Source organism: Aythya ferina (assembly GCF_964211825.1).
Source record: "Aythya ferina genome assembly, chromosome: 5".
NCBI lineage: Eukaryota > Metazoa > Chordata > Aves > Anseriformes > Anatidae > Aythya > Aythya ferina.
Window position 1 is genome coordinate 19,037,793 of NC_140301.1, and position 18,230 is coordinate 19,056,022.

Genomic DNA, 18,230 nt, shown 5'->3' on the forward strand with positions numbered 1-18,230 from the left:
AAATTTAGCCTGCGCTGTACTCTTATCTTTAATTATCATCTTGTTTAACAAAGATATACTAGTGAACATCAAAAGTCATCCAGCTCTTCAGGGAACCAGTTGCTATCCTTAACCTCCTGGTAATCCAGGCTTCGGGCAGAGCTTCAGGAAGTATTGCATGAACAACAGCACCGCACCTAGGCTGGGAATTCTGCATTAAAATCCACAGAAGAATGAGAAAACAGAAAAGTTAGACCAAAGGGATTGTCGAGTCTGCTCACTTGAAGAGAACAGTTTAGACATAATCTAATACTAACTTGGCAGGAGGACTGAAAGACTAAGCAAGTACTTCAAGGGTGGAATTAGTGGGCTACTTGTGGCTCATTTAAACAGTGACCTGCTCCAGCAGGATTAACTTGTTGCTGCTGCTGCTCTCAGGATAAACAGCCTAAGCCAAGACTGATGCCCCAAGTGCATCCACGGTGATCAGACAGAACAGTAACCAGTTCTTAGCTTTTAGACAAACAGACCATTTAGCATATTTCTGACCAAATGCACGCATTTCTTTCCCTAAGGAGCAGAGAAGCACTTGTTCTACCCAAACACTGAGGGGAGTGAATTTCTGCAGGCAAGATTTTATTAAAAGGCTGGTACGCTGACAACGTATACAGCAAAAGATTTGCTGTACAGAAGTTTAGATATTTCCAGTACTCACCTGGTTCTGATTTGTTCACGGCGAGCAGCCAGCATAATTAAGCCCACCCTCTAATTGGTTTATTTTGATTTTATGCACAGGTCAGAACTGTTACATGGTGTTGCTTCTTAGCCTTAATTGCCCTATGGCCATCTGATGATCCTGTGATTATAGCCGTGCCATTATTAGTGTGAAGAGCTATAAAGCACGCTGGGTAGGAGGCTCGATTAGCATGACAAAGAGCTCGCCAGCATTCTGTCATGCTTCTTGAAGGTAAGTAGCATTGGTTTCTATTTGTGGCACTGCCATTTGTCCAACAGAACACGTTGCTCTGTTCATATTCAATTATTGAACAGGCTTTGAAGACATGACAAGTTGAGTTTTCTGTTTAGGAAAGCAGCACCACAAATACCATCAAGGCTAAGAGCAGCAGCTTTTTCCCTTCCAAACTCTAGAGGCCAGGAACATCTATTTGGGAACAACATAAAAGTTCTTACTCAGAACACATCCTCCGTTTTCAAGTTCTTTCAGAACTGTTAGATGCTTAAGACAGTTACAAATCTGTCACTGTTTTCCAAACATAAGAACTCAGAATCATGGAATGGTTTGGGTTGGGAGGACCTTAAAAGACCACCCAGTTCCAACCCCCTGCCATGGGCAGGGACACCTCCCACCAGCCCAGGTTGCCCAAAGTCCCATCCAAACTGGCCTTGAGCACTTCCAGGGATGGGGCAGCCACAGCTTCTCTGGGCAGCCTGTGCCAGTGCCTCACCACCCTCAGAGTAAAGAATTTATTCCAAATATCTAATCTAAATTTATCCTCTTCTTTAGTTTAAAAGCATTCCTCCTTGTCCTATCACTACACTCCCTGACAAAGAGTCAGGGTGACTCAGCTCCCTCAACCTGTCCTCACAGGAGAGGTGCTCCAGCCCCTTGATCATCTTCGTGTCCTTCCTCTGGACTTGTTCTAATAATTCCACGTCCTCCTTGTGCTGGGGTCCCCAGAGCTGAACACAGGGCTCCAGGTGGGGTCTCATGAGAGTGGAGCAGAGGGGCAGAATCCCCTCCCTCTCCTTGCTGGCCCTACTGCTTTTGGTGCAGCCCAGGACAGGGTTGGCTTTCTGGGCTGCAAGTGCATGTTGCCGGCTCGTGTTGAGCTTCTTGTCAACACCTCCCCCCCCCCCCCACCCCAGGACCTTCTCTCCTTCTCCTCAGAGCTGCTCTCGATCCATTCCCCACCCAGCCTGGATTTGTGCTTGGGATTGCCCCAGCACAGGCGCAGGACCTTGCACTCGGCTTTGTTGAACCTCATGAGGTTACACAGCCCCATCCTGAGAGGTGCCTGCCCAGCTCCCTCTGGATGGTATCCCTTCCCTCCGGCATGCCAACCGCACCACACAGCTTAGTGTCATCGCAAACGTGCTGAAGGTGTGCTCGATCCCACTGTCCATATCACCAACAAAGATGTTAAACATCTGTTAGGTTTTCCTTAGCCTCTACATTAGGAACATCTAAGCTGACTGGCAAGTGAGGTGGGAGAGATTCCACAGTCAAACTGCGATAAGCCTCCCTTCAGCACAATACGTTGATGGAGTTTCGTAATCAGTTTGGTTCAAGGCTACTCTTAAAAGACAGCAACTCCAGACCATTCCTTGGCACTGCTCTCCCCCTGGACACACATTCCTGCTACCACCTTGTACTGCTGCAGGTCAGGAGACTCAGGGAGCCAATACTGCCAAAAGCAAGCTGTTTATTTAGTGTCCCAGTAGTAAGTCTTATCAGCTTTACCACAAGAGATAATGCCAGCAGAAGAGAGCAGAATACATGACCAGGCAGAGAGCAAGTTCACCACATTCACCATCTGAACACACTTTAGGCAGCTTAAAGCAATCAGATTATCCACTTGCCTTTCCTATTGCTAAAAAAAGCTTACAAGCATGATGCTAGGACTACATCGTGTTCTTAAACCCTGCTCTGTCAGAGGATGGAGACAGAAAGTGGGTGAAAGAGAGAGCCCAAATCAAAACCACTAGCACCTCTGCAATAAAAATCATGCAAATACAGGAAAATATTAATGTAAAACTAATGAGGGCACTTACTCTTGCCTTTGTGATGAAACTTCTACAGTCTCGCGTATCAGTATACTAAACTATTATTTTTACCTGCCAGCAGAACAGTCATGTTATAGCTCTATAGTATAGATTAGACATCTCCCATGCCGATCATTTACTGCATTTCATGAAGCAAAACATCAAATCCATCCTCCTCCCCCTAATCTCCAAGACAGCTGGTTATTTAACACCGCAGGTGAGAGTGCTGAAAGGCAGCACGTCACAGGGCAGTGCAGCAGAGTGGTCTGCTTGCTGTATGCCTGCAGGAATCCTTTCATTTAGGTAAACTACCAGAAGGAGTTAATTACAGGTCCGCTCGAATATGTCTGGAGGACACTGGTGCTATCCTTTACAAACTCACTGTGAAACTAATTCAAAGCAACTAATATAAGATACCATACCTTTTCAAAATGTTAGCGTGGCTCCAGTTTTGTTCAAAAAAGTCAAACAGTACAAGGCTGCAGAATAACAAGCTTTTTGCTTAATGATTGTTAACATCCTGATATGAATAAAAATGTAAGTACATGCTGTTCTTTCACAAGACATTTGATCAGAGGGAAACAAAAAAGTGTCTGTCCCTTCTCTCTTCCTTGCCTCCAGCCCCCACAAAAACAACAATTTGGAATGGCACAATGACAGCTGAGGGCTGCTGTGCCTTGGGACATCCTGATGCAATTAGGTATCCGTTGCTGCAGCGGAAGAGATCAGTGACCTAGTGATCACACTCAAGACCTCTACAGACCTCACATTTCCAAGACATTGCATAACGAGTGAACTGAGATTCACAGAACTGACTTCTTCCTCCAGTATGTCGCTGGAGGCTGGTCACTATAACAACGCTTCTCGTGAAACAGCAGGGAGTCACAGGCTTTACTGTAATCCAGTAATCTATTAACTCCTTGTCCTCCTCAGGAAAGGGAAATAAATGCAAGAGAGAACACAGCAGCTTCCAAAACCCATCAATTTAGATACTCTTAACTGATGTAATTTAATCATAAAATGAACGTTGCCATGGATGTTTTCTATAACCAGGCATCACATGTTAAGAAAAACAATGTAATAGGGTCATGCACTAAGACCAGGTTTTACTCCAAATGAAGTGAAAGCTTACTGGAAGCTCATATCTTAGCGACTTTATGAAGACTGAAGCATCCATCTGGCAATTCAGTTGACAGAAAGACCTTGACTCTTATGAAAAGAAGCTTCAGGCTAAGATGATATACAAAAGCAGAAGCACAACATTAGTCTGGCACAGAAAGCAGCTCTTCCTCCTTCCTTGACTGATCAGCATTTTAGTGGCCATTTCCTTGAGTGACATTTTCAGATCGTGCTGTTACACTCCCTTCACCAGGGTAAGGCAGCATTTGCACTGAGATAATTCAAGGCACTGTGGACTCTTCCTCATCTCAGTTCATGTTCAAACAACAGAGCAGTTTGAGGCTCACCCAAATTCTCGTCGTTTCACTGTCACATCTAACCTGGACTATATCCTACGCGAGCTCATTAACTGATGCAGCTAACACCATGTTCTCTGCAGCAGTGCTCAACTTCCTCTTACCAGCCCTCATGGGCTGCCTTTATCCAAAGCATCTCCAATGCAGCAGTCGTTATACCATTCCATTGACTCTGACAGAGTGGTTGGATGTTAGCATGAAAGATCCTAGCTCTTTACTACCTCTCATCTACTGATTATCATTTTCACCTACTTTTCTCAGCCAAACGTACACAAATTCAACAGTGTAAAAAAAAAAAATAAAAATCAAAAAGAAGAGTTCAGTGCAAGAAGCAGAAGAAAGCAAAGACAGAGAAGCCACATGCAGAACTCCAGTTTTGTTTTACACCCCCACCCCCTCAGATTAATCTCATGCTAATTGTGCTTTTCCTTAGATCACTCTCCTGCAAATAGTCGCAAGTGATGCAAGACCTGGTGCTTCTCATAGCTCTACATAGCACCCTCTCCTAGGGTCTTCTTTGGCCAGACAGCGACAGGGAAGCGTCTGTATTGGAGGAGTGGCCACAGCCTCCCAGGACAAACAGGACAGACAGCAAATCGGTAACACTTGCCTTCAAATTTCTTCTGAGAGATAAGTAGTCTGCACATACACAGCAAAGTCCTTGACTGTCTACAGAAGTAAAACAAGTCCTACTTTAGAATTATACCCCCTGCAGTTAAGAACCTACACTTCAGAGGAGCACGTAGGGGCTTTAGTCCACGCTCTGAAAGCCACGTTACTGATACAGCACCAAAACAAGCCCTATGTGCCCAACTCACCCTATGTGAAGTTTCTTTCACTGTGTAGCTGCTCTCAAGAACAAACTCTGATCTTTAAGCTCACATGTGCCCCTCTCACACACATGGGTAGGGCACTTCATTATACACTGTCCAGTCAAAAGGGTAATCAGCATATGACCAATTGCACAAACCAGCCTTTTTTAACCCCCCCCCCCCATGTGCCTATCTGTAACCTGATGTTCTTTACCTAACGTACCCATCCCAATTCAGTGAAGCAAACCTACTGAAGACAGACTGCAAGAGGTCTGAACAATTTCCCTGCCTAGTACAAATTGGAATTAATGTGTTAAATTCTGTAAGAGATACTTATTTAATACATCTGTTAGGCTTTACTTAAGGAAAAAATATAGCCCAGGGAGAAAGGAGCAGTATCTTGGTACAGAAGAAGAGATATGGAAATATTTTGAGAACTAAACTAAAGGAATCCTCCTTCACTCTGTCCAACTTCTACAGTACCACTGAAAATGTAAGACAGTTATTGAAAGTAGGGAGGGAAAACAAGAACTGCCTTGTCCTACAAACCTGGGGCAAAAGCACCTTTTGCCTCTGTGTAGGCCCATTTCATCAGCGCAAGAGTAGATGACTTCATAATTTTACAGTGGAGGATTGGATTACCAGTAGTATCTTTAATACTATAACAGAAAGTAGTCCTACACCACCGCAAGCTCTCCTAGTTTTCCTGGTGAATGGCAGATAAGGCTGCTGTTGCAACAGAACTGCCTGAGTGACAGATGACTTGGAACTTTATCACCAGATAAGCATAAAGCCATTCTCACAAAAAAAAAAAAGAAAACTGACCTGCGATGATGCATCTTGCTGTTTAATCAGCAAAGACAGCTGAAGAGTTTATAAAGCACCATCTTGCCTTAACGAGATCACTTTTTGTGTGCATGTACTGGGAAGTTGCAAAAAAGATTTAGCACACTTGAGTTAAAAACAAGCATTTCTTAGAGGACTCCATATGCTTGTGTGCGTAACGCATGCAGGTTTTGTTGGGTTTCAGCTCGAGGCACTTCATCCAAGCAGTGACAAGTGCTCTTCCAGAGCTGAGATCTGGATGGCACTCCATCAAACCCCTGGTCACAGCTTTACAGCTCCACTATCACCACCATCTATTTTGCACTACAGTCCTGTCTTGCTATTTTCTCAGTAGGCCACGTTATATAGGAGTTAATTACCTGTGCTATCTCAACTACGTGCTTCAGTTCAGCTTTCAACTTTTAGTTTTCTTGTCTCTTCTCTGGGGTCTACAAAAGACAAGAGCTAAAAAACTATTTGCTGTACTATTCTATATATGTTACAAAGCCATCTGCCTGGGCAAGCTTCTAGACAAGCCCATATCTCTACCAGCAAGCTGTCATGTTATTTTCACTTTTCTTAAGAAGTCTTTTCTCTCCACCAAGCAAAAATACAAATATATGCAAAATACATGGCCTACAACAAGAAGTTGTCCTGAAATAAGACTGATACCAGAAACTGCAGAATAACTTGTTTTCTTACAGTCGGGTTTTAAAAATGCACTTGATATTTGTGAAGATATGTGAAGAAAGAACATTTCATTTTGAAAATGTCAGTGAGTATTAGTGTATCACATACGCTAGGGCAAAGTCAAAATATTAAGAAGCTCTTCCATTTCTTAAAAAGGTTTTGTAATTTTTGCTGTAAGTAGTATTCTTAAAAAAAAAAAAAAAAAAAAAAAAAAAGCTTTGTAGACTTGAGAAAACAGAATATCTTAAGCAGACTTTTAAAAATCAGGTAGGAAGTCAGTCTTGTGTTCAAAGTCATGGCATAGAAGCATTTCACACACAGATCAAGAAGTTTAACAGATAACCCAGGTGTCTAAAAACATGCTTAACCAACAAAGTAACAACCAACCTTTAACTACTAAATACAGACCAGCAGTGTTAACTCACAACCAGCTAGAGTTGTAAGAACTGAAAGTTGCTGTCAAATATATTTTTTGAAGTTCTGTAATAGACTTGTAAAAATAGACATGGAAGATGAGCGTGACTCCCAGATCAGTAATTTAATAAATTTGTTTGAGAATACATTGTTCAGCGCTGCAGATGCTGTAGGTACAGATGACCAAGAAATAAACCTTGATGTAAGATTAAATATTTATAAAGATAGAAGGTCTAAATTTACTGAAGTCCCTCTTGAAGTGTTATGCTGTTACCATGGAAACATGCTGTACATCCACCTAAGCAGTTAGCACATATCTACATTTTCATTATTCAGCAACATCTATGATGCAAATTCCTTATCTGCACAAAGTATTTCAGAAAAAAAAGTCCGATTTATAATCTGGAAAGATTGTAGGCAAATTAAAAAATTCAGGCACCTATGGCAAAGAGATGGCACCTATTAAAAGGAGATGAATGAGTCAAAGACAAAAATAAGACCAATTTAGAATAGCAGCAGGTATTTGGCACATCAGTACAAGGATCAGATATTTTGTTTGATTTTCAGGCTAGAACAGAGCCTAAAAGCTGCACTTGGTGTCTTGTTTCCCTCCCATCCCAGAACAGGCACATTTTCTTAGATCTCCATGTCCAAAGATCCTGTCAGCTAAGCAGCTGTTACTTTCTGTTCTTGACAAATACCTAGCTCCCCACACTGAAAAGGGAAAGATGGAACTCAAGCTAATACCAGTGTTTGCAAAATGCAAAGTCCCTAGAGAGTGCTCTTCAGTGTATTTGGGAATCTTACTCAGCATACAGCCCATGGTTAACTGGCAACACTAGGAGCTCCCTTGATGGAAGAGACGCAGGTGTCATTGAACAGCTATTTGTAAGCTGCCTAGATCACCTACCAGTGGGAACTATCAGCTCTTTCACAGCTATTTAGAAGAGGCAGTTGCCTTCTTCATCATGAAGATGAAAGATACAAAGGTAACTACAGCTTCCAGTAGCTGGAAAGGGACAGAATTATCTGTATATGTTTAAACAGATAAAGCATTAACATCTTATTTGTTTCACACAGCAGTTACTTCTTTGCCACTCTTGCAGACATAGAGAGCATGAGTGGTTTGCTGTCCAAACTGGACAGACAGGTGGTTGTTTCATCCGGGTTCCTGCACTGTCTAAACAATGGCAAGCCCGTGGAAAAAACACTAATTTGTTCTTCCTACTACCTTAAATCTTGTAATTCTGTATCTATTAACTTATGTTAGGTACCTAAGACCTTGAATGTTTCTCTTGTTTTCAGAGAAATTGAGTAGAAGGAAACACGAGTGGAGGAATACTGACCAACTGCAAGACATAAGAGATACTTGAAGAATAAAATTATAGTACTTCTAGTGAAATGAATGAAATAAGTCATTCAAAAGAGCTAAAACACATCAGCAACAAAGTCTTACATTATCACCAGGTGAAACTATGTTACACATGCAGCTGGCACACAACAGTGGTGTACTAGAAGATGTTCAGGAAACTGGGCCAACCAGCCAAAGCACAAGAGTGAGTCAGTAACCTTGAACTGATAAACACCACATTTTGTATGCGCAGAAGGCCATTAAGAGCGAAGTCTGAAGGAACCTAAGGATCTGAAACTCTGTTATGAAAAAATGCTGAGACAACACCTTCCGTAGAGAAGATTCAGGACCTTGAATTTTACGTACCAGGCTATAAATCCACATCACCTGAATTTAGTTGAAGGAAATTGCACATTTAAGGGGTCTCATTTTATCAGTCCAGTTTTCTCTCCAGTCTTTTCTATTGCTCCTAGATTAATTCCGAAGTCATCACCACAAAGCCCTCTGAAGGTGGAGACATTTCCAAGCCAGTTTGGTTATCCTAATATGCGCCTAGCTAGATCGCCATAATTTTACATTAAAATCTCTCCAAATCCACGTTTATCTGTCAGACACGAAGCCTTGATGACATTCCTTTTAAAATAGCCTCAGGTAATCCGGAGCCGCGCAGGTGGACAAAATATATGGCCGTTTCATCACGCCAACCACAGCGACCTTAGCCCTTCCCCAGGCAATTCTTGCCACATCACACACTTAGATCTCTGACTTCGATTAATATTAAACTGCTCTCTCATGCAGGTCCCGGGGCTGGGAAGGAAGGCAGCCAGCCCCCAGCCCCACCAAGCCCTACGCTTCTCTCTGCCCTCTGCACCACAGCCCTACGCAGAGGGTCCCCGCTCCCCTCAGGCCACGCTCCCTCAGCGATTACAAGCGAACGGATCCCAGGAGCTGCTTTCTATCACAACAGGATTTGAAAGCAGACTGAAGCCAAGCGTAAACACACCCAGAGAAGGCCCTGCTCGCTGCCAGCCTTCCAGAGGCCTGCTTTCCTTCAGGGACATTTTCCATCGAGAGCCGGCTGCGGCTCTGAGAGGCGACCGCCAGTGCCCACCCCGGCCCCAGCCGCCCACCGCCGCCCTTTGGGATCCCCGACGGGCTCCGAGCCCCCCGGCACCCCTTTTCCACCGAGGCCTTGGCCACAACAAAGGGACAACCCCCCCACACACACAAAATCAAGCCGACCAGACCAAAAGAGCCGTAAATTAACCCCAAACCCGCAGCAGAAAGCCTTCGGCTGCCCGCCCCGAGCTCTCCTCCCCCCCCCGCATCTCCCGCCGCCCCCCCGGGGCGCGTCGCCATTTCGTGAGGCGGCAGAGCCGCGGGCGGCCCGGCGCGGCGGCCAGGGGCAGAGAAGGGAGCCGGGGGGGGGAGGACGAGGGAACCCCCCCCCACACCGCGGCCCCAGAACACCCGGTGATCGCCCGGCCGGCGCGGCACGGCACGGCACGGCCCTGCCCTGCCCAACCCAGGCCCCACCGCGCCCCGGCCGGCGCTCACAGTTGCGGATATCGGAGATGAAGACGGCCAAGCCTCGCATCCCATCGCCCTTCGACACCGCCGGCATGGTGGCGAGCGATCACGGCCGCCCAGCGCCGCGCCAAAGCACCGCAACCCCACCGCCGCTTCTCCCCGCGGGGCTCCTCAGGCCGCTGCAGCCGCCTCTGCTGCGCGCAGGCGCCGCGATGGCTCCCGCTCCCCGGCGGGCGGCGGGCGGCGAGGCTCGGGCACCCCCTGGCGGGCGGAGGCGGCGGGGACCCGGCCCTGCCCTCCCCGTGTGTCCCTCACGTCCCCCTCACGCCCCTCTCGGCTCCCCGGTGCCGGTGTTGGGGGCTGGTTTGTGGGGCACGGCCTGTAAGGGGTGAACGGGAGCTGCAGGGTCCTTCTGCTGAGGCGTCGGTGTCCCCTCAGGAACGGCCTAATCGCTGCCTCACCCCCTGCCCCCGCGGATTTTAGTGATGGGTGAAGGAGGAGGGTGTGGGTTTTGCCTCAGAGAGTGTTAACTTCTAAGAGAGAAGGAGAGGGACAGCAGATCTGACAGGGAAGTGGGATTTCAGAGGTAAGTTTGGATCTAGGATCTTATTTCTGAAGTGTGGAGAGGGAGATACTGACTCCTTACGGTAGGATACGTAAGACTATGGTTTCCCCAGTGCGGGCCAACGCAGGACGCATCTCAGTCCTCCAGTGAAAAATGGGCCCCAAAAGCTGTGCATGGGATCTCCGTCACAAGCCTTGCATAGTTAGAAGAGCTGGTACATGCAGATCCTGTCACAACCCCCTGGGGTAAGCAGTGCAGTTGTTGTGCATTACACATGGCAATTCATGCTACCCTGGGCGCGCAGGTGTGCAAGGCCAGGGCCACATGTCTCCCTCGAAGGACGTGAACGTGCAGAGCAACACAGTCCCACGCCACATCTGCTCCTGAGATGGAAAACATTTCAAGGTTAAACTTTCTTAAACACACCAAAGAGGTTGGACTGCACAGAGCATTTAATCTCATCAGTTGAAAATAGATTCAAAGGGTGTCAAAACTGGCCTAGTCTCCCTAAACCACAGTGTGTTGAGAGGTTCAGTCATAACACAAATTATTAGTAGATTTAGCAGGTTATAATGACCTCTAGAATCATGGGATTTAGGACTACTGGAGATCACTCAGTAATTTATTTAATCTGTTTTCTTGTATTCTTCAAACTATTTCATTTCGCATGGTGTTTTTTTTTTCTTTTTTCTTTTTGTTTTTTTTTTTTTCTTCCCTGCATTGAGCCAAAAACTAGATTTTAGTCACAGTCCGTTGTCCAGAAAGGCATAGTTTTGATCTGACATCATCAAAAGGTACCAAATGTACTGTTTCTCTGGGTAGTTTGTTCCCATGGTTAATGCTCCTCATTTAAAGCTCGCATCTTACTTAAATTTATCAAGCTTCAGTGCCTATAAGTTAATGATATATTTTTCTCTCATAAATAAAGAGCTATGCAATACTTGATACTCTTTTTCAGATAGTGGTGGCACACTTCAGCCAGGTCACCTCTCAAGTGTCTTTTCTGCACATTTTCAGGATACATTTTTACACCAGTGCTTTTTAGTTGGATATTTATTAGAAAGAGAAAATGATAGCATCTGGTAGTCAGGAATGTGTCCTTTCCTCCCTGGGCATAGTAGACCAAGTGCAGCTAGTGGCAATTGTGCACAATGCAGATGCTCTGGATAAGGAAGTTTAGATGAAGAAAATTGTGCTTCTTCAGAGTTTTATAATCAAATACTGATGTTTAACTATAATTTCCATTTACCTTCAAAGCTGAAAACTTAAGATTTCACTACATAGGAATTCCTTTTTCTGAAAAACAAACAAACAAACAAACAAATATTAGAGTTAAACAAAACAAGATGTTGAACTAATTTCTACTCTTGAGAGCAGAGTGACACGTAAAGGTTATGTATATCAGTTCTGTCTGGCTGCATTCCAGTCAACACTGCAGCTGTAAGATGTGCAGGTACACTTAAGCAACCTTTTAAGAAGGAACTTAAATACAGCTAGTGGAATAGCTGTGGCAGTACCAAGCACATTATGGGTTGTAAATTCTGTTTTAGAAGGGGAGTAAATATTCAAATAGAAAACCTACGTGGAGCTCTTTAGTGTTATAACTATTTCATTTTTAACTGACTCAGTATGCAGTACACATTCCCCAGTTATTTTATATCCACCTCCTTTGACTGACATTTCAGTCTTTACTATACACATTCTTGCTCTCTTTTTTTTTTTTTTTTTTTTTTTTGCGTCAACAAATTCTTATGCAATGGTGAATGCCCCTACTTCCTCTTAATTTAGAGCTCACTAGCCAATTTCAGACAGTTTTGGTAGGGAGAAGATAAAGATTTTACATGAATAAACAGCCAGTTAGAGGAAAGAGAGCTCGTAATGGTCTCTAGATGCATTCTGACTGAAAGAAATGTAATGCGAGCCCAATGTGTTATTAGAGAGCACAGAGTTCACACTAGATACCCCTTACAAATGACCTAGTTGATATATCTGGAAAATGTTTCAGTTTGAGCTCAACATCTACAAAACACCAGTTTGTGAGAACCCAGACTTCATCAGTTCCATACATCTCAAGATGACGTGATGTTTAGAGATTGCCAATTTCCAAAAAATCAGCATTAAAGTGGAAATAATATCAAGAAATGCTTTCCTATTATGCAAGATATTTTACAGCACATTTGTTTGCCAACAAATCCACAATGTCTATATCCTCCCCAAGTCATCCATAAACTGCTTTAATCTTTTTCAGAATTTCAATATCCTTTGGTACAAAGACTTGAAAAATCAGTCTGACCTTCACAAAATTAATACCATTAAGCTGACTGGTTTCAGCTGGTGAGTATCTATCTGCTTGTGGGAACTACAGCTTTTTCTGCATTTCTTTTTCTGCCTGACATTTAGACCTGAGTGGTGGCTTACAGACGAGTTCATCTCCTGCTCTGGAGCTTTAACTGCTGTGCACAGTGTGGCTTCCTCTTTAGTTTCTGAAGCCAAAATATGATTCATTTTTGAGTATGATTACACATCATTATGAGGAATTTTAACACCAGAAATCATCCAACACTCAGAATAATTTACAGCCCATACTGTGCTTGGTGCTGCCACAGCTCTTCTGCTACCTACAGCTACTCTTCACCCCTACCTGACTATCTGCCAAAATCACACTAGAATAATTTGGACAGCTTTGTGCTTAGGATATGAAGTCATGCACTGTGGTATATAGCTGGGTTGCCAGCTTTTCCTACCACCTTAATGAATTTCTAGACAGAAAAGGGAAATTGTTCCTTTTCCTTTGTTACTTCTGTCAGATTTGTCCCTCTCCCCATCAGTTTTCTTCTCCTCCCCATGGTCATTCTAACTATAATGGAAGCAAAAAGATATAAGGAGAAAATAGAATTGGTTTCTCCTTCTGTACGTATACTCAATCATGTTTCTCTACCTGATATCTAACATTCATTATCTATTAATGGAGAGCATAGGTTTATCAGCAATGTCTTCTGCCACTCCCGAGTATCAGATGTGCTGCTTTCAAGATTAAGAAACACAAAGTTAGGATAATATTGATATCACGAAGCCGTACATTTCTAGAAATTAGATATGGATCTTTCTAGATCTTTTCTTTACAGTAAGCATCTCAATGACCCAAACAGTTTTGCACTCAAAATACCATGTGTATGCAAAAACATAAAATAGAATACTTAAGCTTAAAATAAACTCAAAGAGAGTAGACAAGATAAAATGAGGGTGAGCAAAGGGTCTATGGACAAGTTCCCCTTTGTCACCTGCATGGTGGCAGGGTAGTGCCAGGCAGCTAGGTAGCTTTGTGAGTTGCAATAAACTACATATAATTCCTTCTAGCTCATAGGAGTGTTTTCTTTTTCCTTTCATCTCTGAGGCCTTGTTCTGTTCCTTGTACCTATTTCTCTCAGCTGTCTTTCTCTTTAGCTACAGGCTTCCAAATGAGGCTATAGACTTCATTTCTTGCTGAGACACCATTTTTATTTCCAAGCCTTTTTTTCCTGAGTATGCACAGTTACTCTCCAGGAGAGGAGCACACTTCTACTCTCCCCCAGGTGTCCTATCTTACTCAGGCACAATTTTTCAAAGGAATAGTAGTGTACAGACTGAAAACACAGAAGTAAAAGAAAGATACCCCCCTCTACCACCACCACCACCCACTTTTTTTTTTTTTTTTCCCTTGGTAAAATGTGAGTCTCTGGAAGGACTCTCCAATACCTGGTAGATGTGTTAAAACTTTGGGTGCATCGTTACATCTAAGAGTAATGATCTGTGATTCTATTACAGGCAGCATGTACCATGTCAACTACCTGCAGCAAATCTTTGTATCTGCCTCACTAGGCTATGAGAGAGTCAGCAGGAGGGTATAATAGGAACGCAACACAGGAAATGACAGATTTCATTATAGAGAAGCTGGAAACAAACCTAATTTTTCATCCCCTCCTGCCTTATCTCTGTCTTTCCTGCTATTGAGCAGTGTATCCTGGAAATGTTTAAAGTTTGTGAAAGATGAACAACATTTACAAAACAATAGAAAATCCAGTACCCAATAGATTGTAAGTGACTTCAAGTACTGAGTTATGCACCCTTTAAATTTGGGACAGTTTGTATTTAAAAATGTACACTTTTAAGCATGCCTATTATGCAGTCCTATAAGATTAAAAAGGCACCACTTCTTCGTTGGAAGCTGAAGGTTTGAGAGATGTTTTGGTGACTAAAAAAATAGGATGAGACATTCCTTTTTCTTGCTTTTTAGTCTGCAAGGGTGTGGGTCCAAACCTGCTAATAAGCATCAGTTTTCTTTCTGAAGCCCTTGTGAGAATTTCAGAATTTAGGGTACAGGGGAAACGTACACATACTCAGCTCTTGCCAGAAGGACCATACATCTGGTTCACTGACAATACTTTTGTCCAGAGGAAAAATGCTTCTATTTTTCTATTCAATGATGAAGAATGTTCATGGTGATCTTAATTATGTAAGAAGGAAAGAAAGAGATGGATAGATCAGGAAAACTTGCAGTTCTGCTTCTGGGAAGTGACACCAAGTTCTAACTAACGCAGAAAGTAGGTCTCAGAAAGGCTTCTGCTGGGAAGCACAGTGCCAAACACGCTAGGTTTTCCACTACATCACGATGCTGTTAACACAACCATTTTTATCAAGTCTTCCCATATGGTATTTATTCCCTATAAACAGCCCACGAAATAACAGGGTTACATCAAAATTTCCACTGCAGTAAAATTACTAACAGCAAGTTCATGCTACATGTTAAAGCATAAATGGTAGGTCAAAACAGATGATAAAATCTCAATTTAAAACACAAGCTTTTATTTTAAAGCCTGTTAATGCCCACCTGAGGCTTGACACACATTCCACACACCAGGAGTTAGCGATATTGCTTGATGACCCCCTCTACATACAAAGACCCCCTCAGGTTTGGTCTATGCTATTTTTACTCCCCAGGACAGTGTGTGTAGTGTAGCCTAAACTCGCTACTTATTTATTATGAGCTAGAAGGAGGCAGGGAGAGCCTGGCTTGAGACAGCAGGGACATTAGACCGCCACCTCAGCCGCTCATCACCCCGCCATCATCATGGCGCCCAGCTCCTAACCGTCCCCTCAGCACCTCCCCTCAGCCGGGAGGCGGTGCCGCCCGCCTCCATTTCCGAGGCGGCGGCGGGCGGTAGGTGGTGGCAGCGGCTCCACAGGGGAGGGAGACAGGGAAGGAAGGAAAGGAAGGAGGCGGGCGGTGGGATGGCGGCTCTCAGCCTGCCCCGCAGCCGGGAGGTGGCGGCACGGGCACTGAGGGTGGCCCAGTGGCCATGAGGGTGGTCCTAAGCGTGGCCCAGTGGCCCCGAAGGGGCTGGCCCCGGGGTAAGGCCGCGGCTGGGGCTTGCTCTGAGGGGGCCCGCGGGTTCGGCGGGCTGGCGGGAGGGCGCTGAGGTAAAAGAGAAAGCTTGGCTACCTCCGGAGATATGGGAGGCAATTCTTGCTCTTAAAGAAGAGAAGCTTCCAAGAGGAAAGGGAATGCTGTTTGCACAACTTAGCAGCAGATTTATTTTCACTCATTTCATCTCCGAGTCTACCTTTTTCTAGTTTAAATTAAAAACATCAACAATTTGCATCATGGGTTTGCTTTACTAAGCAAAGTGTGTTACCTCAGACTACCACAGCAGCACTTAGAACCATGTTTCTCTTTTAAAAATAATATATGAACATTTGCTCAGATTTCCACATAGTTTCTGTGCCAGCCTCCAAGATTATTTAGATTTTTTTTGGCTGCATCTTTTGGGCAGCCTCAGTCTATATCAGCTTTTTCTATTTAAAATAAAGTTGCATTTAAAACACCTGCCTAAAAGTGTTACTTCACATGGAGACTGATTAAGCAGGAGTTACCACCTGGGTTAGAGAAACTCTGGCCTCAGACCAATTTATTAAAACAAATCATATTAAATTTTGAATTTTTCTTTAGTGTCGCTTTTACGAGGACCTAAGCAGAGTCAATCTTTGATTTTGCGTGTTGGTTGTAATAGAACAGATAAAAAGCAAGAATGCCAAGCTCTTGGTGTTCTGCTTGATTTAGTTAGTATGAAGAAAATAAAAAAATGTTGAAGGAAGGCTTGCTGAAGTAAACTTGAACGTCTAGTTGCATAAAGCTTGCAAAGTTCATGCTTATAGTTTCCATAAAAAACATTTCAAGATTAACTTCCTCATGTTCTAGTAGTAGAGTGATGATGTGTACTTAGTTTTCACTAAACCAATTTTATTAAAGAACATTTATTAAGATAAGGTTCCTACCAAGGGTCAATGTTGGACTTTTGCTGGCAGAAACCATCGCTACAGGCTCAGCTCTTTGTATAGACTCAGGAGTGTGGATGTTGGCTTGTAGTAACTGGTGGATGGATATGATCTTGTCAAGGAAATGAGCATATTTTGATGTCTAATCAGAGTTCAGTGATGGATTTTTAAACTGTTGTGTTTTACCTGTTAAACACTAACTTCTGTTTAGGAAAGCGATACTGTTGCTAATTGTTTCTGAAAGTGAAATCAAACATCTCTAAATCAATATATACCAGCTTCTGGAAGAATTGATATCCTGTCCAAACTGTTAAGACTTGTATTGACTATTCAGGCTCTCAATTGTTCCTCTCTGCAGTAGTTTATAGATCCTGCCAAGCTAGATGGAACAGAGTAGATGCTATCGAGAGCAAACTCCTTTGACTAATCTTCTAGGAAGCAGAAAACAAGAGAATTACTAGTGACCTTGAAGGCAAAGCAGAAGCATAACGCACTAGCTATAATTAATAATGAAACTTAAGTAGCACAATAATTTAGCTTTTGCCTCACCCTCTTCCAGTGCTCCATCACCCTCACCAAGACATTATTTCGCCTGTTGGTGTGGAACTTCCTGTGCTCCATTTTTTGACCATCACCTCCTTGACCATTGCAGAATTCTCTGCTTTTCAGAATCTCAGTGCTAAACCAGTCTTGTCCAAATATGTGTAGTTTATTGGGTTGTTAATTGCATCTCAGTATTACCAGGATTGGCCTCATACGGCTTCTGTTCCGTTGGGTACTCTGATTTAACCTTTTAGGTTTCTTCTGCCAGGATCTTTCTGCCACAGTACTCCTTCAGAGTGCTTAGTCTGCTGTTGTGGGAGCCCTCGCCTCATGTTTTGTATAGATTTTGAACAGCCCTTCTCAGTGCCAACAGAACAAGGAGTTTTGTAAATAAAACTTGAAGAAATGATCTAGTAAGTCTTCAGAGGGAGTAGCAGAAATGTTAATTCTTCAGACATACATCTTTTTTTTTTTTTTTTTTAAGAGCAAGAGAGCAAGGGATATGTTTGACTAAACTTCAGACAGTTGTGAAAAAGTTATTTTTTTTCTTCTCTATTAGGATCTGAGTTATGAGAGGTAGACAGATATATGTCTAGACCCGATAATTTATTATAGATGAAAGCTAATCTCATTGAGATCCTTAGGGCTTCCACAATTAGCAGCAGATTACTTTTCTCAATTTTGGTATTTTGCTTCCTATTCCGCTTGCCCTAATGCAAAGTATTTTTTCTTTTTTCATCTTACCTGCTTCTGGGAACTAGGCTGGAAAACCAATGCAACTCATGAATGGCAGCTCAAATACAGCCAGACACATCTTTTTTTTTTTTTTTTTTTTTTTTAAGTCTTTCTCCTGACAGAACTAAGTTCTGATAGATGCACAGCACTGAACAGGACTATTTTCTATTAATTCTCAGTACTTTTATTTGGAGCTGGGATAAGCTGTTCATCTT

At 43.3% G+C, this 18,230-nt stretch overlaps 2 protein-coding genes across 6 annotated transcripts in view; one reads left to right on the forward strand and one right to left on the reverse strand.

The window, feature by feature from the left end:
- Positions 1–10,081, reverse strand: part of AP2A2 (adaptor related protein complex 2 subunit alpha 2) — a 46,323-nt gene extending 36,242 nt beyond the window's left edge. Inside the window, 1 exon segment of the mRNA XM_084521090.1 lies at positions 9,888–10,081. Within this exon segment, the coding sequence (XP_084377216.1) occupies positions 9,888–9,954 (67 nt within the window). The 5' untranslated portion in view covers positions 9,955–10,081.
- Positions 10,082–10,167: 86 nt separating this feature from the next.
- Positions 10,168–18,230, forward strand: part of CHID1 (chitinase domain containing 1) — a 106,444-nt gene continuing 98,381 nt past the window's right edge. Inside the window, exons 1-2 of one of the 5 annotated variants that reach the window (XM_084521095.1) lie at positions 10,175–10,446; positions 12,674–12,759. The gene's annotated coding sequence lies outside the window, so the exon portion shown is untranslated. The other 4 variants (XM_084521093.1, XM_084521091.1, XM_084521092.1 and 1 more) reach the window with 4 other exon arrangements.